Source organism: Entelurus aequoreus, linkage group LG04 (genome assembly GCF_033978785.1).
Source record: "Entelurus aequoreus isolate RoL-2023_Sb linkage group LG04, RoL_Eaeq_v1.1, whole genome shotgun sequence".
Lineage (NCBI taxonomy): Eukaryota > Metazoa > Chordata > Actinopteri > Syngnathiformes > Syngnathidae > Entelurus > Entelurus aequoreus.
Window position 1 is genome coordinate 41794765 of NC_084734.1, and position 25917 is coordinate 41820681.

At 42.6% G+C, this 25917-nt stretch overlaps 2 protein-coding genes across 3 annotated transcripts; one reads left to right on the plus strand and one right to left on the minus strand.

Annotated features, from left to right (window-relative positions):
* The first annotated feature begins 435 nt into the window (after positions 1–435).
* On the plus strand, positions 436–17196 carry sprtn (SprT-like N-terminal domain). The gene is made up of 6 exons (XM_062044910.1): positions 436–1119; positions 1318–1417; positions 1682–1810; positions 4357–4627; positions 13065–13834; positions 16737–17196. The coding sequence occupies exons 1-5, from the start codon at positions 812–814 to the stop codon at positions 13799–13801; spliced, it is 1545 nt and encodes a 514-aa protein (XP_061900894.1). The 5' UTR covers positions 436–811; the 3' UTR covers positions 13802–13834; positions 16737–17196.
* A 3454-nt stretch (positions 17197–20650) lies between these two features.
* On the minus strand, positions 20651–23878 carry LOC133647849 (uncharacterized). 2 transcript variants are annotated; one of them, XM_062043565.1, is made up of 10 exons: positions 23741–23878; positions 22727–22813; positions 22512–22632; positions 22281–22418; positions 21877–22194; positions 21577–21779; positions 21319–21478; positions 21087–21193; positions 20922–20994; positions 20651–20822 (listed from the first exon to the last, which is right to left on the minus strand). In XM_062043565.1, the coding sequence occupies exons 1-9, from the start codon at positions 23804–23806 to the stop codon at positions 20977–20979; spliced, it is 1218 nt and encodes a 405-aa protein (XP_061899549.1). In that variant the 5' UTR covers positions 23807–23878; the 3' UTR covers positions 20651–20822; positions 20922–20976. The 2 variants fall into 2 exon arrangements, with proteins under 2 accessions (XP_061899549.1, XP_061899550.1); XM_062043566.1 differs by having other exon boundaries at positions 22727–23592; positions 23741–23820.
* Between the last annotated feature and the right edge of the window lie 2039 nt (positions 23879–25917).

A 25917-nucleotide genomic window follows, 5' to 3' on the forward strand; every position in this document is an offset into this window, starting at 1 on the left:
TATGGTGTTGAAACGAGGACGTTTCTTTTTGTAGGAGGGGAGGAATGTAACCGAGGGTTTATAAATGTCGCCTATACTGTATAAAACTACAAAGTAACAAACACGGAGGCTCCAGTTTACACGAAGACCACTTTGTTTACCTTCTTTCAAAAACCTCCGCTCCACTACACCATGTCATCACTTCCGCTCTTGGCGCCTTCTAAATAAGAGCTCAAGGCATATACTGTAAAACAGCTTATAACAGGAACTTAACATCATAAAGAGGCAAGCCCATAAAAATAGGTTACATATGTATAGTTGATGTACAATTTTAAATCTCTGTCACTTGCCAATTGCCAAATAATCTTCCGGCAAGATTAGGCCGGAAGTGTTTGTACTAACTGCAAAATAAAGTCCAATGTTTACAACGTATTCATTTACGTCGAGGGAGATGAACAGTAGTTCAACTCGTATACAATATAGACAAGTAACTAAATTAGGTTCTTTAATACATGTTGAATGATGATAAATGCCGCCCTTCTTGTTTGTTTTTAACGACTTATATTTTGAAACAAACACCGGAAGTGTTTGGGCGGGGTGCACTCTAACAGGGTAATTTACTGTGCGCTGGTGGCAACTGTTGTTTTGTAAACACATCATAGCGACGTAGTTTTTATTTTAAATCTGGACATAAATACGGTATGCCCCCGGAGCATACATCTGACAGACGCTATCGGTGTTGTTGTATGGGTGTCTCTTCTGGCAGGCCGGTACAGACTAGAGTTGTTGGCCGGTTAGCAAGAAGAAGCTAACCACAGTCAGCGTTTATGTGATGGATAACGACTACTTACTCGCCCTTCATCTTCAAGAGCAGTTTAACAGCGAGTACGAGGCGCCTGTTTTGTCATCTAACGACTTTGGACAACATGCCAAGAAACGGAAAGTTGAAGTCAGTGGCGGCGCGCTTATGCACTGGGAGCGCAGTGTGCAGCCCGAGAGGCCTCTGTCCATCGTGGATCCGTCCTGGGAGACGCTGGACCCCACTCCGGATGTCAGGGCCATGTTCCTGCAGTTCAACAACAGGTTCTTCTGGGGAAAACTCAACGGTGTGGAGGTTAAATGGAGCCCTAGGATGACACTGTAAGTGTTTAGCAACTGTAAGAAATCGCAGCATATCATAGCAGCCGCAGCCAGTCTCGGAGTGGGTGGGACGATCCAAATGTCAACAGTATCGATATCAAGCTTAATATTCGGAACTGTGAATGCTGTCATATATTTGTGTCTGTAGCTTCCTAGTCGTTACTAACCTGCACGTCAATATCTCCTGCTCTGTTTCAGGTGTGCCGGCGTGTGTTCGTATGAGGGCCGTGGTGGACTTTGTTCTATCAGGCTCAGTGAACCTCTACTCAAGCTCAGACCCAGGAAAGACCTGGTGGAGGTAAGCGGGACTCTTTGATTGCTTGAATCCATCCATCCATTTTCTACCGCTTGTCCCTTTTGGGGTCGCGGGGGTGCTGGAGCCTATCTCAGCTGCATTCGGGGTGAATGGCCAACACAGATAGACAGACAACATTCACACTCACATTCACACACTAGGGCCAATTTAGTGTTGCCAATCAACCTATCCCCAGGTGCATGTCTTTGGAGGTGGGAGGAAGCCGGAGTCCAGTAAAGCCTAAAGCGTTTTACTTTGTCCTCACAGACTCTCCTCCATGAGATGATCCACGCTCTCCTGTTTGTAACCCACAACAACCGAGACCGTGACGGCCACGGGCCCGAATTCTGCAAGCACATGAAACGCATCAACATAGACAGCGGGACAAACATCACAGTGAGTGTCTTATCCCGCCACCTTCTTAGAGATCATTGTACCAAGTAGAGTTAGGGAAAAATGATTGATACTCCGTGGCGATTCATGAATCGATGGACAAATGTCCAAATATCGTATATTTACATAATATAGACAGTTCTAAAATGCAGTAATAATACTATTGTTCTCTAAAACAGTGTTTCTTAACTATAGGCCTGCGGCCCATTGTTGGCCCTCAATCGCACTTTAAGGGGCCGTCAAAAAGTATATTTCTCAGCTGTGGTCCGAATGGGCCAGCAGTACAATTTTTCATCACTTGTGGCAGTAATGACAATATCCAACTTGAGTCGTGTATAAAGAGAGTATGGCCAACCCGGTTTCAGGTAATCTCTTTAATGTTTGGTCAAAAGGCACTCACCTGACTACAAGGCGCCACGGCTGCTACTAACTTTGAGCTAATGCTGCGTGATTGCGGCGCTTCCCCGTTAGTTTTTGGACATAAAATTGTGGAAAGCTTTTATATTACTTTTCCCACAACATGAAAATAGGAGAAGTATGGGATGTGAAGGTTCGCAATCAACACTGGAGAGCCATCGATTACAGCATCTTGTGCGAGGTAAACACATGACACAGCGTCTGAGTTTTGTTCAGGCGAGGGTCACCACTTTGTGAACAAATGCGTGAGCAAATTGTCCAACAGTTTAAGAACCACGTTTTTCAACAAGCAATTGCAAGGGATTTCACCATTTATGGTCTGTAATATAATTAAAAGGTTCAGAGAATCTGGAGAAATCACTGCACGTAAGCGGCAAGGCCGTGACCTTCGATCCCTCAGGCGGTACTGCATCAAAAAGCGACAGTGTGTAAAGGATATCACCACATTGGCTTAGGAACACTTCAGAAAACCACTGTCAGTAACTACTGTTGATTGCTACATCTGTGAGTGCAAGTTAAACTCTACTATGCCAAGCAAAAGCCATTTATCAACAACACCTACAAACGGCGCCGGCTTCGCTGGGCCCGAGCTCATCTAAGATGGACTGATGCAAAGTGGGAAAGTGTTCTGTGGTCTTCGAAGCGTGGCTTCATAGTGAAAGAGTGCGGGTACTAGACTGGCCTGCCTGTAGTCCAAACCTGTCTCCCATTGAAAATGTGTGGTGTATTATGAAGCGTAAAATACAACAACGGAGACTTCTGACTGTTGAACAACTTAAGCTGTACATCAAGCAAGAATGTAAAATAATTCCTGCTGAAAAGCTTCAAAAATTGGTCTCCTCAGTTGCCAAACGTTTACTGAGTGTTGTTAAAAGGAAAAGCCATGTAACACAGTGGTAAAAATGCCCCTGTGCCAACTTTTTTGCAATGTGTTGCTGCCATTAAATTCTAAGTTACGGTAATGATTATTTGCAAAAAAAAATTATGTTTCTCAGTTTGAACATTAAATATCTTGTCTTTGCAGTGTATTCAATTGAATATAAGTTGAAAAGGATTTACAAATCATTGTATTCTGTTTTTATTTACGATTTAAACAATGTGCCAACTTCACTGGTTTTGGATTTTGTCTATACATTTTTTTAAATCAGTTTTCATGAGTCCCTTCCTTTGGTTTTATGGTTCATGGTTTCATATCATTTGACAATGTTTATCCTGTTAAACTGTCAGTAGGTTATATGTAATTATTGAATACGATTAAAATCTACAGTCAAATTAATAATTCAGTATTATTATTTGAGTGGGCCCCTCTTTAATAGAAAAGTTAGGCCCAGAGGTCAAAAAGGTAATGAAACACTGCTCTAAACATTAGTTATAGGTTTGGTTCTAACTAATCATGGGAGAACCATAAGCTAACATTCTTTTAGCATTGTGTGTCAGCTAGGTTTGTGCAGACACACACGGAGGAGGGAGGAGAAGAGGACAAGCTATGCTAACTGCAGCGCTCAGCTAGCTTGAATGTGATGTATTTAAACTAGAAAAGAATACATTCTTTGTACATTTCAACATAAAGCTAAATGATAGGAACTGTATTACAGCGGAGAGTACCCAGCTACGAAAAGGAAATTAGCAACTAGATTAGTAAGTCAGGAGAATAACAATCATACAGTGCGGCCACAGGCTGGTGTCATTTTCAGCCATAGATAGACGTAGTACATAGGCGACACACGTATTTGAGCCGCAAGTTTATGGCGACTAGAGCCAAAGTGTCTGAACATCCTGTGGGTTTAAAAGGCAAGACATTTAAATCAAGGATGCCTGCTTGCCAAGTAGGGACTTAATTTTTTTTTCACATTCGGGCAGCTACACTTGTCACATATCTAGTCTTTTTCTGTGCGCGCAAACATCCAAGGACCGGAAATGACAGGAGCCTTGTGGACAATATGGACATTATTAACAAATACATGTAAGACATGTAGACTATATAAACTGATTTACAATAAATTAACAATATAATAACTATAGATGTATAAATAGTCAATTTATAATCAAATTGTAATTGAATTGTGAGGTGCCCAAAGATTCCCACCTCTAGTATCAAGTCTTAAAATGTCCACCCTGCCCTATCTTCCCAGGTGTACCACAGCTTCAACGATGAGGTGGATGTGTACCGCCAGCACTGGTGGCGTTGTAACGGGCCCTGCCAGAAGCGCAAGCCTTACTTCGGCTACGTAAAGAGGGCCATGAATCGGGCCCCTTCATCTGTGGACCCTTGGTGGGGGGACCACCAGAGGACGTGTGGGGGTACCTACATCAAGGTTAAGGAGCCTGAGGGGTACGGCAAGAACAAAGGCAAGAAGGAGGCTAAACAAGACAGAAAGACACCTGCCAAAGAAAAGCCTTCAGGTAAGAAGACTTTATTTATAACGTTAATCTGCTGTCATGTTATTCGGGCTGTCAAATGATTGTCATTTCAGATTAATTACAGTTTAAATGTGAATCACCATTTACAACCATGTCTGAAATATACTAATTTTAACAACAAAAAGACAAAAAGGACATGACACAATTATACCGTCACAAATGTCCCTTGTCGGTCACTCCGTCACATCCTCACTGGCTGCAAAATCAGTTTGTCTCAAGGCCGCTACACCTGGAGGCACAACCAGGTCTTAAGACAGCTGGCGATCACCCTGGAGGAAAGGAGAAATAACAACAAGGCCCTCCCTCCCCCAATCCCTAATCACTCAATCACCACTCAGTTTGTAAGAGCAGGACAACTCCCACCAAAACCATCTGCAAGAGTGGAGGCAACCCTTCTGGACTCTGCCCGGGACTGGAAAATGCAGGTTGACTTGGACCACAAACTCATCTTCCCGCCTGAAATCATTACAACCAGCTTCAGGCCGGACCTGGTCTTGTGGTCAACCTCCCAGAAGACTGTGTTCATTGTTGAGCTAACTGTACCATGGGAAGCAGCAGTTGGTGAAGCATATGAGCGCAAACAACTGAGGTATGCGGACATAGCAGCCGAGGCAGAGCAGCGCGGCTGGCGTGCCGGAGTGCTTCCAGTTGAAGTCGGGTGCAGAGGCTTCGTTGCTACGTCCACAACCAAGCTCCTCAAAGGAATGGGATTGAGAGGTCAGGCCTTCCGGCGGGCTGTCAAATCGCTGTCGGATGCTGCTGAACAAAGTAGCAGATGGATATGGTTCAAGAGAAAGGACCCAAACTGGGCTGCTAAATGACATCTAGGGGTAAAGGCAGAGGGGGGAACACCTGGGACGCCAGATGTCGCCGTTGAGCCCTCCAGAGGTGTCGTGGGCCTATCAACGAAATACCAGTGAAGGAGGGTGCCCACCTGAAGACCCCAGTGAAGCTTTTGCCCCTAACCCCCCACCCCCCACTCAACACTAACTGCTGATTAATCTGAGGGATTGTACTATCTAGTCCTATGAGCTCAACTGATAAACTGGAGAAATCCAGTGACTGCTGTGAAAGGGCAGCTGACAACTAGGGAAAGACCTTGTGACAGCTTGGAAAGACAGGTGACAGGAGGGAAAGACCCCGACGGGGCTGTCATGGACTAGCTATCCATGATGGCAGGCTCTGTCGCTTAATAAGTAGACAAAGGCCACCCCTCATTGCTACGGCACGCCCAAAGAGAAAAATACCCCTAGAGTCTGCGAGAGCGGGGGCGGAAGAAGACTCATCGGCTGAACACCCGGCAAATGACCCTGGATTGAACACGACGACGAAACAGATAATCAGCACAGAACAAGTAACATCAGCTGAAGGACAAGAGCGCCAAGTATGCAGCTGTGGCTGGTCCAAAATAACACCCATCAGAGGCCTTAAAATACATCAAGGGCGGATGAAGTGCTTGAAGAAAACGAAGCCTGGACCTCGCATTGATCTCTATCTTTTGAGAGAAAGGTCAAGTCAGGCGAGTGAAGCTCAGCGGCAGGATTTAACCCACAGTCCACCGAGCATCAATACCCCAGAGGCTGAAAGTAATTCAAGCACTACATCAGAGATTGTGGAACCAAGCCACATGCAACCTGCTTTGGAGAAGAACATGCAAGGCCACAGACCTCATGTGAAGTGGCCAAAGTCCAGCAGCAAGAAAGAGTGGGGAATAATCGACCTGATCAAGATCCTGGACCGATTCAAAGGAACGGTGGAGAAGAAACTAGAGAAGATGGGAGATCTGATCTACTCCTATGGAGCAGAAAGATTCGGAACACACGTGACAGGGAAAAAGGACATGCCATCAACAACCCCTCCAAAGTCCAGAAGGCAAAAGGAAATCGAACGACTGGTGAGGAAGGAATGGAAGAGAGCCTCACTGGAGGAAAGAGTGGGCATTGACCTCCTGCAAACAGACCTGAAGGGACACCTGGGAAGATTGCGGAGAGCTGAAAACCTCAGGACTCGACGCAAGAGGAAGGAAAGGGCGAGAACATCCTTCTACAAGGACCCTTTCAGATTTGTGAAAGGCCTCTTCACAAAGGAAAAGAGTGGATCACTTAAGGTGTCAAAGAGGGAACTGGAAGACCACCTGAAAACCACTCACACAGACAGTCAAAGATTCGAACAGAGAGAGATACCATCAGACATGCCACCAATACCTCAACCAGAACACCAGCTGGACGACAGTCCCCCAAGGTGGAGCGAGGTTGAGGAAGCAGTGAGGAAATCAAGGGCAGCTTCAGCTCCAGGACCAAATGGAGTTCCATATCAGCTGTACAAAAATTCCCCAAATGTCTTACGCTTTCTGTGGAGGCAGATGAAGGTGATGTGGACGAAGCAAACCATCCCAAGAGTGTGGCGCAGAGCTGGGGGAGTGTTAATCCCAAAGGAAAAAGATGCCTCAAACATCGATCAATTCCGGCAGATCAACCTGGTAAACGTTGAAGGGAAGGTCTTCTTTAGCATCGTTGCTAAAAGGATGACAACGTACCTGAAGCAAAACAGCTTGATTGATACATCCGTGCAGAAAGCTGGAATACCTGGTTTCTCAGGCTGCTTGGAGCATACAGGCATGATATGGCACCAAATCCAATCTGCCAAGAGGGAAGGAAGAGACCTGCACGTCTTATTCCTAGACCTAGCCAATGCTTTTGGATCCGTCCCTCATTCTCTCATCTGGACAGCCTTCAACTTCTTCCACATCCCAAATACCATCACAAACCTCGTGAAAAACTACTTCTGTGATCTGCAATTTTGTGTCAAAACAACAGAATACACAACATCATGGCAATCTCTGGAGGTGGGAATAATGGCTGGATGTACCATCTCCCCTCTAGCCTTCACCATGGCAATGGAAGTGATAATTCGAGCTTCCAAATGGGTTGTGGGTGGAGAACGTCTGAAAGGGGGACAGCGTCTACCTCCCATCCGTGCCTACATGGACGACATGACCACCTTGACCTCAACCATTGCATGCACTAAACATCTGCTGGGAAAGCTTCATGCCAACATTACATGGGCACGGATGAAGTTTAAACCCAGCAAGTCCAGGAGCATATCTATCGTCAAGGGGAAACTCACGGACCAGAGGTTCTACATCGAGGATACTCCCATTCCGTTGGTGTCAGAGCTGCCAGTCAAGAGTCTAGGGCGATTGTACAACGCAAGTCTCAAAGACTCGGACCAGAGCAATCAGCTGAGGGAAGAAACCATCAAAGGCCTTGCCCGCATTGACAAGACCTTACTTCCTGGCAAGTTGAAACTGTGGTGCCTACAGTTTGGATTGCTCCCCCGTTTGATGTGGCCACTAACGGTCTATGAGATCCCCATGTCCAAAGTCGAGAAGCTGGAGAGAACAGTCAGTGCATACATCAAGAAGTGGCTTGGCCTTCCACGGTGCCTCATAACATCGGCCTATATGGTCATGGTGCCCTGGAACTGCCCATCTCTAGCCTCACGGAGAAGTTTAAATGCACCAAGGTGAGGCTGAGCATGACACTGACTGAGTCTCAAGATGAGGTGATCCGAGCGGTTGCTCCCAGACTGACAACCGGGAGGAAATGGATCCCATCTGAGGCCGTACAACAAGCCAAATCTGCTCTCAGGCATGGAGACATAGTGGGACAAGTGCAGCACGGAAGAGGTGGGTTTGGACTTGGGGCTAGTCGACCCACATGGCACAAGGCAACATCAGCCCAGAGGAGAAAGCTGGTGGTTGATCAGGTTCGACAACAAGAGGAGGCAGACAGATGTGCAACAGCAGTGGCACAGTCCAAACAGGGACAGTGGACTGCTGGGAAAACCTGGAGCATCGTAAGCTCACATTGAAGGATCTTTGGGAAATGGAAGGGAGCCAAATCAGCTTCATCATCAGAGCCACCTATGATGTTCTTCCCACACCCAAGAACTTAAACCAATGGTTTGGAGAAGATCCTTCTTGTGCACTCTGTCAAACCCCTGCAACACTCCGTCACATCCTCACTGGCTGCAAAATCAGTTTGTCTCAAGGCCGCTACACCTGGAGGCACAACCAGGTCTTAAGACAGCTGGCGATCACCCTGGAGGAAAGGAGAAATAACAATAAGGCCCTCCCTCCCCCAATCCCTAATCACTCAATCACCACTCAGTTTGTAAGAGCAGGACAACTCCCACCAAAACCATTTGCAAGAGTGGAGGCAACCCTTCTGGACTCTGCCCGGGACTGGAAAATGCAGGTTGACTTGGACCACAAACTCATCTTCCCGCCTGAAATCATTACAACCAGCTTCAGGCCGGACCTGGTCTTGTGGTCAACCTCCCAGAAGACTGTGTTCATTGTTGAACTAACTGTACCACGGGAAGCAGCAGTTGGTGAAGCATATGAGCGCAAACAACTGAGGTATGCGGACATAGCAGCCGAGGCAGAGCAGCGCGGCTGGCGTGCCGGAGTGCTTCCAGTTGAAGTCAGGTGCAGAGGCTTCGTTGCTACGTCCACAACCAAGCTCCTCAAAGGAATGGGATTGAGAGGTCAGGCCTTCCGGCGGGCTGTCAAATCGCTGTCGGATGCTGCTGAACAAAGTAGCAGATGGATATGGTTCAAGAGAAAGGACCCAAACTGGGCTGCTAAATGACATCTAGGGGTAAAGGCAGAGGGGGACACACCTGGGACGCCAGATGTCGCCGTTGAGCCCTCCGGAGGTGTCGTGGGCCTATCAACGAAACACCAGTGAAGGAGGGTGCCCACCTGAAGACCCCAGTGAAGCTTTTGCCCCTAACCCCCCACCCCCCACTCAACACTAACTGCTGATTAATCTGAGGGATTGTACTATCTAGTCCTATGAGCTCAACTACCTATTAAATGTATAACAGCTTCAAGTGAAATGTAAATTATACTCAAGCTACAAATAGTACACACAATAATATAATTGGTCTGTCTCTTTACAATGTTTCTTAAACGCGTATCTCTGAAATTCCTCTGAAATAGGTTGAAGGCTGCAGTTACACGTACTTAGAACAGTATGACATTTTCAATCAATCAATCAATGTTTATTTATATAGCCCTAAATCACAAGTGTCTCAAAGGGCTGTACAAGCCACAACGACATCTTTGGTACAGAGCCCACATACGGGCAAGGAAAACTCACCCCAGTGGGACGTCAATGTGAATGACTATGAGAAACCTTGGAGAGGACCGCATATGTGGGTAACACCCCCCCCTCTCTAGGGGAGACCGAAAGCAATGGATGTCGAGTGGGTCTGACATAATATTGTGAAAGTCCAACACATCAGCGAAAGTCCAGTCCATAGTGGGGCCAGCAGGAACCATCCCGAGCGGAGACAGGTCAGCAGCGTAGAGATGTCCCCATCCGATGGACAGGCTAGCGGTCCACCCCGGGTTGGGAGCAGAGTAGAAAAGAAAAGAAAAGAAACGGCAGATCAACTGGTCTAAAAAGGGAGTCTATTTAAAGGCTAGAGTATACAAATGAGTTTTAAGATGAGACTTAAATGCTTCTACTGAGGTAGCATCTCTAACTTTTACCGGGAGGGCATTCCATAGTATTGGAGCCCGAATAGAAAACGCTCTATAGCCCGCAGACTTTTTTTGGGCTCTGGGAATCACTAATAAGCCGGAGTTCTTTGAACGCAGATTTCTTGCCGGGACATATGGTACAATACAATCGGCAAGATAGGCAGGAGCTTGACCATGTAGTATTTTATACGTAAGTAGTAAAACCTTAAAGTAGCATCTTAGGTGCACAGGAAGCCAGTGCAAGTGAGCCAGTACAGGCGTAACATTTTCAAACATAGTACAGTAAAAACAAGTAAAACAAAGAGATGTCCCCATTTTAGTTTAATTAAATTTGGCTCTCAGAAATTGCTTTTTGTTTTGTGTGTGTAAAATAGAAGATTGCTTAAATTAAACATTTTGTTTTTTTGTTTTTTTATCACAAAGGTTAACATATCACAAAGCCCCTGCATCCTTTTATTTTGCAATGTGTGCCAAAAAAAAAAGTATAGACTTCCTAAGACTGGGGTGTCTATGTGTTTTTATAAACAAATTGTACTTTTAATCAATTACATTTAATATAATTGTGAATGTTGTCTGTCTACCTGTGTTGGCCCTACGATGAGATGGCGACTTGTCTAGGGTGTACCCCGCCTTCCGCCCGAATGCAGCCGAGATAGGCTCCAGCACCCCCCGCGACCCTGAACGGGACAAGCGGTAGAAAATGGGATGGATGAATGAAATTAATCATTCACTAAACCTGTGATCAATCATCATTAATCACGGGTTATTATTTGCTTGCATAAATAAAATTTGATGAAGAAAATACCCCAATATTTGGGTACAAATGCAATTTGGGATTTAAAATGTCATACAGGAACATTATTTTGAAATGTTTTACTGAACTGCAAGACCTATGCAAAGTTTCCCCCCTACTCCTACCAAACTCTGTTGAAATAGTGTAATTCGTTTGTGTTGCATTTTTGGTCTAACTATTGTAGTTTTTAAATAATTAACGTTTTATGTTATTGACATGTAAATAAGTTGTTATTAAATATAAACAGTCCTTAACCATGTCAAAACCTCCCCAAACCAGTCCCAATCATTTGTGCTGCGTTTGTGCTGGTTTGCTGGTAAACTGCATCGCTGAAAAGGCCCGCTATACTTTTTCTTAATTTACACAGACACAACATTAGGTCAGCAATAGGCGTTAGTCATCACACAAGTGATCCTGCAACTATTGATGACACATTCTTCAACTTCTCCTCCTGAGGGACCAAATCATCAAGATTTTAATCTTAATGTTCCTTTTGAAAAATTGATCGTATTCATTTCGGAATTGGTTGAATACAAACACAAATATTATCAAGCAAAAAAAAAAGGGAATATACAGTTTTGATGCCTGGCACCTGGACTCATGTTATTAATGAAACTCAAACTTGGTGAAAATGAGTATAGTAAAAATTAAGTGCACATTTTGAAAATCTTTACAGGTACATTTACTAATCGATAATATAGTAAACACACTCATAAACAACTTAACATAGTGCACCATTTACTCTCTTTTAGTTTAAACAGTTGTTCAAACAAACAAGTTTGTTTACCTTTTTCAGGTGACAATGCTAATTTATTTTTTTTGGTACAATGCGACCCCAGCTCATTGTGATTACTTACATATGTCTCCAGGAAGCAAAATAAATTCACATTCAGTCTGTAGTTGCAAGTTGATGCTCTTATGTGTGTAGTGCAGTTGGTTTATCCTTGCTGTAATTGTGCCTCTTCAAGGTATTGTACGACGAATCAGCTGCGGTGGTATGAATGACATCTTCTTGCAGGAATTGGTCTTCAAAGATGTTAGATGTCCTCGTGCGGTGGCTGTCCGTTTAGCAAGGGAATATGTTTTTAATTTAACTGTGCTACTTTTGTTGACAACGTTGAATCAGTAAACTTTGCCAGCTTAGCGTTCTCCTCTGCTTGTTGTGGTTGTAGCTACCATTCATTTTGCTATTGGCAGCAGCCGTCACTGCTCGCTGAGGACGTAAACTGCTGCTTGCTTTCACTTCAGAGTCTCCAAGACATAATCAAGTCTCCAAGACACAAGAGTCTAATACAGTGGTTCTTAACCTTGTTGGAGGTACCGAACCCCACCGGTTTCATATGCGCATTCACCGAACCCTTCTTTAGTGAAAAATAAAATGTTTGGGTTTTTTTCAAATTCAAGACAAAGTTTTATGTTTTTTTACTGGTGCTCAAAATGAACCATGCATGAACATCACTTTGTTCAAAGAACAAAACCAACACAGTGCATGAACTCACAACAAATTACACACCTGAAAACCAGTGTGACTTTTGCTGTTGCCGTATCCATAATACGACGATAGGGAGAAGTTTTTATTTACACGATGAGTCAGGTGTGTCTTGACGTCCGCGGCGGAGGCTCCACCGAACCCCTGATGCTGACTCACCGAACCCCTGGGGTTCGATCGAACCCAGGTTAAGAACCACTGGTCTAATATCACCGGGTAAAGTCACTAGATTTGTCACTTGTAGCTGTTTACAAAAAAGTCGCCAAGAGGAGTGGCAACACTATCCTCGAGTATGTGTTTCACGTTAAGATGGTATTTTAAACTTGATGTGCGCTGATGATAAAAACGTTTGTTGCTGCAATACCATTTAGTTACCTTAGTTCTATCCAAAGTTCTGTTTTGAAGCAAAGTTGGCCGCCCTTCATCGCAATCACAGACCGTGTAATAAATACGCGCGTCTTCCGGGTTAATCGTCATACATTTCTGATAACGCGATAATTTATTTATATTAATCACATGTGTCACAATGCATTAATGTTGACAGCCCTATTAATAACACTAATGTGTTGTGTCCCTCTGTCAGGGTTTGTCTCTCAGGATATTCGGGACATCATCCCATTCAGTGGCAAAGGCTTAGTCCTCGGTGGGAAGCTGGCCACATCTTCAGGCCCTTCTCCATCTGCGCCTTCAACCTGTGTCAGTAAACCCCTCCCACCTCCCTTCTCTCCGAAAAGTCTTCACAACAAGACAGGAGTAGGACCGTTTCCATTGCTGGGCCAAAAGACAGCCCCCAAGAAGTCTGTAGGTAACACCAGAGTGTTTGTCAGCATCAACGGCTCGCCTATGAGAATCTCCAAACCTTCTTGTGGTTCTGATAAAAGTGCCACGCAGCCGTCAATCGAGGACCTGTTCAACAAGTCAGCAAGACGTTTGTCCCTCGCAGACTCACAAACTAATCTGACTTCTGTCGCTTCTAATAACAACAATGATCGCGTCAGCACATCATCTACACAGCGTCCCAAATGTCCCTTGTCGGTCCCGAGCACTAGCACTGCTGCCAGCGAGATGCCACGGTCCAAAAAGAGGCCGCTGGAGGACTCTTCCAGCATTTTTGACCTCTTCAACAAGAAGCTCAAGTCAATTGACTCAAAGAAGACACTAACGCCTTCGGCACCACAAGCTAGCTCCGCCTCCTCATCGGCATTCTCCTCCTCTTCGTCGTCCTCTTCTTCTATTGTGGTGATGGTCAACTGTCCCGTGTGTCAGGCCAGGGTGCAGGAGACGGACGTCAACCAGCATCTTGATTCCTGTCTCTCCTGAGCGAGTACGATCCCAGGACAGCCATTTCATTAGGTACACCTTGTCAATTTAACAATGTTTGTCATTGTGCTTGCAATATGTGTTGTATCACACTTGATGACTCTTTTTAATATTTTGGTTAACGTATTTCTGTTGAGGCACCAAGTCATTCATAGTCTGGGCAGATTTTAAGTTATAAAAAAGATATTTAGCAAATCTTTTAGCTGCAAATGACACGAGACAATAGCAAAAGACTAAGACTGTGTTACGGGATGTAAATATGTTATAATAATTTCCAATATTCGTAATGTACAGGCAATTTTATATCTGAGTGTTTAACTCAAAACTAAGTTTATTTCCTACCAGAACACAAACTTCCTATAATGCTGCCACAATGTTAACACGCTTTACATCAGGGGTCGCCAACCCATCGATCACGATTGACCAGGTGGTCTTTGGGACTCGATCCCGACAATATTAGAAAAAAAAGTATTAATATGACATCAATGCCGCCCCCACTCAAAATGTGATCAACAGACCCGCAACCGGCACGTATTTTAACCCAAAAACACACCTGCACTCCTCCCCTCTCTCTTCAGTCTCACATCCTGTCGGTCTCGACACCGCTGCCATACCCCTAGATCACGACCGCATACCACACCGACTTGTCTAGTAAACGCGTGTTGCATGACGTGCACATCGGAAAAAAATCATCTAGCTGCCGCAATGCGGTAAAGGGGAACTGCACTCTTTTTTTTTTTTTGCTATTGTCCACAATTACTATTGAAGACATGACGACCTATGTATTTTTTTTTAAAAAAAAGCGTTCTAACTTGTAGATAAAAGTCAGCTTTATTTATGTATTATCTGTTGATATTCTTTTTTTATTTTACCTTTTTTTTTACTATCGGTATTATTTTGTTTTGGTTTGTTTTGGTTTTTGTTTTTCTGTTGTTTTTTTTAATTTTTGGGTAGCGGGGTAACTCAGTTACTTACACCAAAAAGTAATGTGTTACTGTGAAAAGTAACTATTTAGTTACTTATTTTTTTCTTCTTTCTTTTTTTAAAGCTCCCATTAATGCCCTTTTGGCCTACATTTCAGTACTGTGTTTGCACTGGAGAATAATACAATCTGTTGATCAACTTGACATGCATTTTTATTTTCCTTTTAACATAATTAATGAAAAACAGTGCAACATAAAAAAGCATTTCTCCTTTCTTTAAACTTGGACCAATGACCATTAATAAAAAACAACTTAAAGTGCAACATAAGAAGGCACATCATCTTCCTTGAAACATAGATAGTGAAATAAAGCCTGACATCTGGAGTGATGCCGCGTCTTCCACACTTGGAGCCATGGATTGTAGAATCTTTGTTTTCAGTGGCAGGATCATTGACACAGATGGTGAAGTTTCAGTGCTCAGTAGAGATGTAACAGTTTTGAGGGGTTTAAGCACCTGGAGGACCTCCTCTGCCACTCTCACATCATCATCAGACAGGTTGATGATGTCTTTGACATTTGTCTTCAGGGTCTTGTGGGTCAATGCAGAGTATATAGCTGCCTGCTGCTCCAACATATCATAAGTGGAGTTCCACCTCGTTGGGACATCATGTATGAGCTTATGAGTAGGCAGCTTTAGCATTTCTTGCTTTGTCTTAAGCACATGAGCAGCTGTTGTGCTTGGATGGAAGTAGGAAACCTCCTTCCTGGAGCCTATCCAGCTGCATTCGGCCGAAAGGCGGGGTACACCCTGGACAAGTTGCCACCTCATTTCAGGGCCATCACAGATAGACAGACAACATTCACACTCACATTCACACAATAGGCAAAATTCCAAAAAAGTACAGTTCCCCTTTAAGGCTGACTGTTGCAACGCATCTGACATTTTCCGGCATCCAACCTCTAACAAGTCTCTCCTCAACCCAAACCACCATCACTATCCTGCAACGGCAAACTAATAAGCCAAATATTGGAGTCCGTCTGTGAACATTGCTCCAAATTAGGGTTGCTCGATTAATCGTCATCGAATCGACATGGAGGTTTTAATTAGTGCAATAAATAACCGCAAGAGGCCGAAGTTTTTTATTTTTCTCTCTGCATTCATCTGTATTTGAGTGACATACGTTTTCAGAATTCTTGAGCCTCACACCCTTTGCCTGCTAGCAAAGCAGAAGTTTTTAAGGAAACTGCAAGTTTGTGTGCGTTGCACTGTAGGCAGCAAGTACGCTAATAACACCTTGGGAAAATGTTTCATGGTGATTCGGTCTGGGCCAATGGTCAGAAGTCAATCAATCGAGCAGTAAGTTAGTATCCACATGTCAACTTTTTCTCTTTACATTAGGCCTTTTTGCCCTATTTTTGCAGTTTATTTCTGTTTTATTTCTACAATGTACCACAGGTCGATAAAAAAAACGAGTCCACAAATGTTCTCCGGCCCTCTTTTTTGAACATCCCTGGTTCACGAATATCACCTGGAAGACGAAGTGTTACCAAAGGACGGAAGACTTCTGTCTTTCTGTCATGCTCACTAGTGAAAGGCGGTCTGTTCGCTTTTGGAATTGTTCTGCAGACTTCCACACCTCGCCTTTCATGGTGGTGGTACTGCACACTCCCCGGGCTTGTGGAGTTGTCCTGCATGTCCGGACCTCCTGTGGCGATTACTGTACATCACCTTTTCAAGACTGCTTGTATTTGATTACGGAGTAAACCCATGACATAAAAAACACTTCCTGTCTTTCCCTTTTAAATGCGGACCGCATGGAAATTCGGAGCAGGATTATATGATCTTTACCGCCATCAACAGTTTGCCCCAAATATATATTCGTGGCAGTCCACATTTGTTTGTGGCATGTCGCAAGAAATACAATAATGTGAGGGAAACACTGTTTGTGTACGTGATGCAATTTAATCAATGTTATTATTAGTGTTAAATACTTTTCTTGTATTTGTTGCAGGTGTACCTTATGAAACGGCTGGTGAAGTTTCCTCCAGGGATGTTTGGTGTGGGTTTTATTTTATAAATATATATATTTATATATATATATATTTGGTTTTGCACTTTTATCAGTGTAAACATTTGATATCATGTGCTCTTTTAGTGTTGAAACACTTTGCCTTAATTCACAATGAAGACGACATGTTTTCTTTATACAAAAAAAAGTTTTGACTTGTTACTTGAAGTCATTTCCAGCCCCAACAAAGAAACTGCGACGTAATCGTCCTTCACCTCAGCATCAAGCGCCTCGTTGGGTATGTTATTCTTGATGTCACTGAGCCTTTTCTGCTACTTAATATTTATATTTGTTACACTCTCTGTTGTTTTTTACTGCTATTTTAATGGCTGTTACAGTTTTAAAGCCAAATAAAGTTTATTATATTGAAAATATGTTTTTTAAATAAACACTTACTGACTGCTTCTACATATATGCGTCATGTATACCGTCATTTATACAAAATATTCTGTCCTTCTTGCCCAAACGTAGGCTGATCTTTTTTTATCGTTATTAGCCAGCATTACTAACTGCTTGTTCTTTTAAGATTAGCAGACTCCTGCTGGGGTTGCGTGCGTCCTCTCCACGGGGGGTCCCGTCACACGTCTTAATCCCCAATGTGCTGTTGACATACAGTGATAAAAGTAATATGGGTTGAAACGGCTTGTCCTGGATCAGCCTCTTCACACTGTGCCGCTAATTGTTCAAACCAGGAAGATTAGTCTGGCTTTCAAAGTAAAAATTTTAAAAACGCTGTCGTAGAAAGTGCGCAGTTCTTAAAAAAAACAGCAGGTGCTCAAACCTGGAACTTGATGGAACTAAATCATTCAATATTGCACAATTTAATATATCATATTATACATATGTCTACACTAACAAAAACAAATTGTATGAGAGCCATCGACAAAAAAAATGAAGAACATTAAATGTCTTCCATAATTAAGTTTATTTACAAAATGTTGTAATTATATGTACTGTCCGCATCAACATTCAAAATTAAATATTACATTTAATATGAATGTTTTTCATTATTTAAAGAAAAATAGATTTCATGTTAAAGTACTACATTTCACATGGCATTTAGGATTAAGTAAAGTTTTAAGTTTTTAAATTTGATCAAATAATATTTATAACATATGTTTAAAAAAAAAAAAACTATTCAAATGTATTATCGTATGTGGGCTCTGTACAGAGGATGTCGTTGTGGCTTGTACAGCCCTTTGAGACACTTGTGATTTAGGGCTATATAAATAAACATTGATTGATTGATCTTTGTTGATATTTTAATATTGTTTAATCCATAGGTATTTCATCTTTATTTTCAAAAGTTAGATATGTATTAACTTTTCTCTGTACATCTAATCATTGGTGTGTAGTTTTTTCAATCCCCACCCGTTAAGTCCCCTTATCAAGATGATGCAACAGTAAAGTTACAAAAAATGAAATTAGAATTTAGCCATTTGGTCTGGTACAACTTCCACACCATTCCGAACCTAACTGGACTACTGTGGGAAGTGAATCGGGCTGCAAATCAAAACAAAAAAACATATCTTTAGGGTTCACCCATCTGTCTGTGTGTGTGTGTCTGTGTGTGTGTGTGTGTGTGTGTGTGTGTGTGTGTGTGTGTGTGTGTGTGTGTGTGTGTGTGTGTGTGTGTGTGTGTGTGTGTGTGTGTGTGTGTGTGTGTGTGTGTGTGTGTGTGTGTGTGCGCGCGCGCGTGCGTGCGTGCGTGCGTGCGTGCGCATGTGCTTGCGTTGCTTTCAATGTTATTGTTGCTTTTATAGTCGTGGCAGGGCTGTAGGCGGGGCTGAAAGTGAAGCCCACCATCTGTCCTTTGTAACATTGTCGAGCTTGTACACACACACACACACACATTTATACACACACTGTGTGTTGTCTTGATCGGTGTCACTTTGCAGACATAAAGGAGTATTTGATATATGAAAAAAAAACATTGTCAGGTTATTAACTCGGATTACAAATAATGTTAATATTCCAACACTGAGCAGTAATTTAAATGCTCTGGGGTTAAAATTTAGGTCAGCATGGTGGCCGAATGGTTAGCATGTCAGCCCCATGACCAGGAGCTCCATTGGAACATCTTTGTGTGGAGTTTGCATGTTTCCCTGTGCTGGCGTAGGTGTTTTTTCTTACACAAATGCATGGCTAATTGGAGACTAAATTGTCCAAAGTTGCGAATGCTCTTTTGTCTACAGTATGTGATTGAGGTGTGTACTCAGCCTCATGACCCGTGACCAGTGTTGGGACTAACGCGTTTTGTAACGCGTTACTGTAACGCCGTTAGTTTCGGCGGTAACTAGTAATCTAACGCGTTATTTTTTATATTCAGTAACTCAGTTACCGTTACTACATGATGCGTTACTGCGTTATTTGACGTTACTTTTAATGTAGTATAAAGTGTGTTTTATCGGAGCGCTGATTCTTCTTGTGTCACAAACCGGAGAAGAGAGACCTGCGCTCTGTGTGTGTGTGAGTGAGTGTGGGGAGGAAAGAGAGAGAGGAGGGGGGCGCGTCTGATCATGGCGGAGCTGCAGTCGAGTTTGTTGGAGATATTTTCACTACTTTTCTTTTGTCGAGCACAAAGAAAATAACATTTTAGTTAAATGTAAATTGTGCTTTGGATCAAAGATCCCCTCTACTGCCCAAAACAGCAATTCAAATCTGCTTAAACAAGCTACATAAGCAACATGCTTCGACGTAGCTAGTAAAGAGAGACAGAGACAACTCCAATGCTACTTTCCCTCCACCACTGAAGGATTAACTCTGCCTCTGCTCATCATTCAGCACTGAAGGTACACACTCTGTCAAGCAATGTTCCCTCTAATTGTTCATGTGTGAGCAAACGCAAAAAGTCCGTGAGCATTGAGTGGAGCCCATGTGAGCAACATCAGACGTGCACACTGTGGCTACACCAGCAGCACACCTGGCTCAAACCTGACTAAATAACAACTTACATCTCCATCCATACATCCATTTTATACCGCTTGTCCCTTTCGGGGTGCTGGAGCCTATCTCAGCTGCATTCGGGCGGAAGGCGGGGTACACCCTGGACAAGTCCCCACCCATCGCAGCTAGGGCCAACACAGATAGACAGACAACATTCTCTTATTATTATAATCAAATGACAGCAGTCATTTCCATTTATAATATAAGTGTTTAGACCCACTTACAATGACAATAACAACAAATATTGTTTTTCATGAACTGCGTACTTGTATTCCCAGGTAACAAGGGAATGTTATGTGAACGTTAGGAGAACGTTGTGGCATTGTTCTGGGAACGTTCGTTTATAACGTTCAAAGAACGTTTGGTTGTGGAGTTCTTGCTTGGTTAGCAGAACGTTAGCCAAGAACGTTTGGCTAGAACGTTTAGGGAACTGTTTAGGAACATACTATTTACATCTGTTTTTATGCTATATTGTCAGGAATAACACTCAAACAGAAATTTCAACAGAATTAATTATTTATTTGTGATAGCGATTTCAACAGAAATAATTCTTTATTAGTGATATAATACAAAAATGGGGACGGCGTGGCGAAGATGGTAGAGTGGCCGTGCCAGCAATCGGAGGGTTGCTGGTTACTGGGGTTCAATCCCCACCTTCTTCCATCCTAGGCACGTCCTTTGTGTCCTTGGGCAAGACACTTCACCCTTGCTCCTGATGGGTGCTGGTTAGCGCCTTGCATGGCAGGTCCCTCCATCAGTGTGTGAATGTGTGTGTGAATGGGTGAATGTGGAAATACTGTCAATTGCGCTTTGAGTACCTTGAAGGTAGAAAAGCGCTATACAAGTATATACACTTGTATAGTGCTTTTCTACCTTCAAGGTACTCAAAGCGCTTTGACATATAACCCATGTATCACTTATAAATGGAATGGAATGCAGTGGTCTTGGTCGTGCGCGTCAGTGTATCCTGCCCCTTCTTGGTTCTCTTCCTGGAAGTAAATCCATCCATCCATCCATCCATCTTCTTCCGCTTATCCGAGGTCGGGTTGCGGGGGCAGCAGCCAAAGCAGGGAAACCCAAATCCTGGAAGTAAATAATTATCACAAATACAACAAAGACAGCACTGGAATGTAGATTAATTGAATTGAATTAAAACATTGGCATAATTACTTTATCATTTACCTCTCATCTCACTCTGTTCTTTTGCTTGTTTCTTTTTCCTTTTTTGTCCTCCCTCTTAATTCCTCCTCTTCTCCTGCAAGTAGTTATAATTGCAAATTCAAAAGACATGCAGTGGAACTTCAATAAAATGTAATTCAAAATTGGGATATCTTCTCTTCTCCGTACCTCAAATTTTGAACCTCCCTTTCGAAAAGTGGCCAGTTTCAGGACCTCTCCAAGCTCACAATCCACTTCAGCTGTGGTCGTCTGCTTGTAAACACCCCTGCATGCCTCTGCAATCACCAGCACAATTTAGAATTCCCTTTAGAATAAATACTGTAATAATAACAGCTAGATCGACCTTGTGAGCATACATGCAACATATGCTCAAAGATGCAAACCTATTATTAACACTTACTATTTATTATTCTGTAAAGGGGCAAGTCCTCAAACGCCACTTTTCCTGACTTTCCACGGAGGCCAAGCTGCTCCAGGATTTTGTTTGTGGCAATTTTCCTCAGCATTGTCCTCACCGTGTCTGCCAAATTCTGCTCACCAAGAGCAGTAAGAGCTTTCACCTATACAAATAAATAAACAACAATATTGTACTTGATTAGAAATTGTTTTTTGATAACTGAGCAAGATATTTTTGCAGTGGGGAATTAAAAGTAATTACCAGCTGCTTTCTGAGCAGAAGATCAGTGTCGAGCCGTTCACAGAAGGCCTTCAGCTGCTCAAGAGTCTCGAAAGGCTTATCAATGAGATCTTGAACATCCACAGATTCTGGCCCCACAGACTGTGCTGCCAGCCCTCTCAGCATGCGCATAATTTCCCCCTGGTTCTCAAGTATATTTTGAACTTTCATGTTCAACTGGAAAACTGCAAAGACAACAAAAGTCAAAGAGGTAATTCGTATTACTGCCCGTTGTAACAGCCTGTTTAACACCACTTATCAACAGTTAAATAGCCAACTAACGTTCACTGTCAAGGGCATTGCTGCTGCTTCTTGGAGCGGTCTGGTACTGACTCGTACTGACTGGAGTGGTCTGGTACTGGCTTGAGCTGGATGCATTGCTGTCTGGACTGAGCCTGGAAGTGCTGCTTCTCGCTGGGCTGTGAGGTCGGCTTGGATGCCTTGGAGTGGTCTGGTATTGGCTGGTACTGGCTGAACTGGTCTGGTACTTGCTTGAGATTTGAAAGTTAAAGTTTGGGAGCTCTGGCAGTGGGGGTGCCTGGACGAAGATCTGTGTTTTCTCTTTTCTGCACTTCTTTTTTGGCCGAATTTCCTCTTCATCTAAACCAACGAAGACAAAAAAATGTATGCACCACTAAGTAGTGTTTGAGTATTGTAAGTAAACAGTCTTTGAAAAGTGACTATACCGTCAGCTTCAAACACATCTTCCTCATCGTTTCTATAACGTTCAGGGGTGATGTGGCTCCGTTTGGCTAACACTTCTTCTTCTGGGCTCGAAAACATTTCAGCTTGTTTTTCGTATTGAAGGGCCTTTTCAAAGTCTTCTGCAAAATTTCAAAGTATGCCAATGACTCAAGATGAATTTAACTTATGTTTTTTAAAATATACATGATATGACTTAGACAATATTCCCTTACCAGTCAATGTTTTCCAGAAAACCCGAATTGGCAGCTTCTCCCGGTATTGTTTGTCAGGAATCTCAGCTTTACGGATTCTGGAGTGGTTAGGATTTGGCCTTGGCCAATAGCAGAAGGTATTCTGAAGATAAAATAATCATGATGAATGACATAATAATTAATAATAAGCTACAATATTATGCCTATCCACAGTACTTTTCAGAAAAAGTAATAACCTTTCCATCATCTTCTGTCCATTTGGTTGGGACAACAGCAACTGAACGTTCACCAAGGAACTCAACGACCACAAAAGAAGGAGCCATCTGGAAAACAATCAGATAATATTACCATTTCAATACTGCATCAAAGAGTTATTTATGAATCCTGATACAGATAGTCAGTTATTCTTAGTCTGCACACACTTTTCTGGTTAGACATGCTCCAAGCAGACCTTCTATACTTACTACTGGTTATTGATCTGTTCTAAATTCATGCAGTATCCCCATGAATATGCTATGGCCCGTTTCATCTTCGTCCAGTTTGATGGCACTGGTTCTGAGGCGTTCTGCCGAAAGGACTCGCATGCGTGTGTACCTCCTCAGATGACAAGGTGACATGATGGTCGATTAGTCTCCAATCAGCATCATTTTCATCAGGCTCATCACTATCAGGGCCACTGTAGGTGGCATTGTCAGCACCCGCGGCACTGCAGGAAGCAATCTCTGCAGCATCCATGTACTCACTGTTTCTGGAGTTGATGTCGTGTCATTCTCTTGCTCGCTATCATCACTCTCTAATTCTAAAGTTGACTGTGGGCATTGCTTCTTCAAATGCCTAGTTGTGGCAGCCCATCTACGCTTATAAGCCCTCTGTTGAAACTTCTTCATATTGTGTTTATTCTATAAAAAAAAAACCCCAAGGAAAATGGGTTGCCCTATTATCGCACACACAGAACTATAACGTTCACGGAAAGTTCAGGAAGCATTCAAACCATATCACTGACGGGGCAAATTATTGTTTAACTAGGCTACAGATAAATCCACCCTTCTTCAGAAGTCATTCGTTGGTCTTTGGTCAGTTTGGAAACTTTATAACAGCCAACCTGCACGAGAAATGTATGCTAGTTAGCGCCGGCGCATGGCGCGCATTTATACATAACGCTAAAACCGTAAAATGGTCTGAAATTATTCATGTAGGTTGGAAATTGTTTTACAAAAACGTGCTTCGTATTTAACTCTTTCTACACTTACTTGTGATAAATGGATGGCGCACCAAATTGCTTCAAAATCGGGATTCTGGAAGTAGTTAGCCTTCATCCTTCGTCTCACGGAGCAGCTTCAATTGTGCATGCGTGCAGAATTCTTCTTCTTCTCCTTCTTCTTCTTCTTTTGATTTTTAGCGGTTGGCAAGCAACCTTGTGTGTGCATTACCGCCACCTACTGTGCGTGCAGCCTTGACTCAGCCGGCGTCAGATTGTTCACAAAACAAAACACTTTCGCAGAAAGTTAGGGAAACGTTACAACATACTGTATAAAAAGTAAATTTGCGAAAAAAAACACTTATAAAAGCCTAACAGTTGCTGTTTCCATTGCAGGCAAATTATATTTGGTATATAGATGAGAACGTTTTAAGAATGTTCTAAGAACGTTCTTAGAACATATAGAAAAAAAAAACATTGTTTTTAATATGTTCTAAGACCGTTCTTAGAACGTTCTTAGAACATATCAAAAACTTACTTTTTTGATATGTTCTAAGAACGTTCTTAGAAGGTTCTTAGAACGTTCTCATCTTGCATAACCAAAAGAGAACCATAAGGGAACGTTACGTTAACGTCAGGTGTTACCTGGGTTGTTTGTCTGGGTGGAGGTCCTGCTTTGGAAATAATTTGTAGCCCTTTCAGACATTGCATTTAGTTCCCATTAAAACATTCACATGTTGCACAATGAGATGTAAGCAGGGGATCATGTGTACATTCCTGCAACTTCCTGTTTATAAAAAATATCTTTTTATTAGTATTTATTTAATATACTAACAGCATTTCATGGTTAATATTTATAAATGAAGATTCCTAATAAATGACACTAGAATAAGCACACATTTGATTGGTAAATCATAGTGTAACGACCTGGAATGACACTTTATGTGTGGTGTTGGAGTTGTCCGACTTTTTGTGTGGCTGTAAACGCATCACTGGCTAAGTGCCATATGTGCATGTGTTGGCGCAAGTGAGAAAGAGCGAGCGGCTGCTGTTGATATAACAAAGTTGCTTTTGGTCTGGTTTGTACTGCAGAAAATGACCACTTTTGCTAGATATCATTTTTTTTACTAATGTTTTGGTGATGTGTTTATGGCCGACAATAAAGAGTTTTGCTCAGTAAAGTGATGGATGGAATTCATGTCCTCAAAGCGTCTCGACAGACGTTACAATATTTGAACAATGATGACGAAAACTGTTTTCTCTGTCGTGTCCGTGTGTCGAAAATTGTTATGCGCTTATTTTTCTATTTAATTTTGTGCGTGGCATAGATTTGCCGTGCGCAGAGGACGCTTGAGCAGTGCGCAATTGCACAGGCGCGCACCTTAGAAGGAACATTGCTGTCAATTCTCTTATATACTCTTTCATCCTAGACTTCTAGAGTGTTTGACTATCACATCACTCTAAACGTATAGACTATAAAGTTCACAAACATAAAGAAGGATGCTAGTGGGCCAGGCCAATCTTTCCTTATCTCTAAACTAAAACTGGGGAAATGTGTAGAGTGTTCTGGGCTTCAGACAGGATTTTGTGTCAGAATTCTTTGAGGAAAAAACGCCTGGTTAGGCTTTGTGTATGTAGTGTGTGCCTTTCTTGCTTTACAGCTATGTTGTTATTATGCTGTTTGTTACTTATGTATGTTATGTTGCAGCTATTTAAAATAGTTTTGTCTATTTGTTCTGGCCAGAAACAAATTGGCCTTTGTAACATATCTTTTTCTTTGTGTGTTGTATGTAGAGCACATTGCTTAGCAGAGTTGAGTGATGCAAATGCATGTCAAGTTGATCAACACATTGTATTATTCTCCAGTGCAATAACAGTACTGACATGAAGGCTAAAGGGCATTAATGGGAGCTTTAAAAAAAAAAAAAAAGTAACTAAATAGTTACTTTTCAAAGTAACGCATTACTTTTTGGTGTAAGTAACTGAGTTAGTAACTGAGTTACTTTTGAAATGAAGTAACTAGTAACTATAACTAGTTACTGGTTTTCAGTAACTAACCCAACACTGCCCGTGACCTTAAGCGCTATAGAAAATGGAAGAATGGGCAAGTCAAGTTTATTTATAGAGCACAATTTGAACACAGGGCAGCACGGTGGTACAGGGGTTAGTGCATGTGCCTCACAATACGAAGGTCCTGAGTTCAATCCCGGGCTCGGGATCTATTTGTGT

What these genes read in the sequence shown, in the direction of transcription:
- sprtn (XM_062044910.1), top strand. Translation starts at nt 812, where the DNA reads ATGGATAACGACTACTTACTCGCCCTTCATCTTCAAGAGCAGTTTAAC. An exon ending in CCAGGAAAGACCTGGTGGAG is followed by an intron (nt 1,418 to 1,681) that starts GTAAGCGGGACT and finishes TTGTCCTCACAG; the next exon opens with ACTCTCCTCCATGAGATGAT. An exon ending in TGCCAAAGAAAAGCCTTCAG is followed by an intron (nt 4,628 to 13,064) that starts GTAAGAAGACTT and finishes TCCCTCTGTCAG; the next exon opens with GGTTTGTCTCTCAGGATATT.
- LOC133647849 (XM_062043565.1), bottom strand. Translation starts at nt 23,806, where the DNA reads ATGAAGGCTAACTACTTCCAGAATCCCGATTTTGAAGCAATTTGGTGC. An exon ending in GGACAGAAGATGATGGAAAG is followed by an intron (nt 22,633 to 22,726) that starts GTTATTACTTTT and finishes TTTTATCTTCAG; the next exon opens with AATACCTTCTGCTATTGGCC. An exon ending in CAATGCCCTTGACAGTGAAC is followed by an intron (nt 21,780 to 21,876) that starts GTTAGTTGGCTA and finishes TTGTCTTTGCAG; the next exon opens with TTTTCCAGTTGAACATGAAA.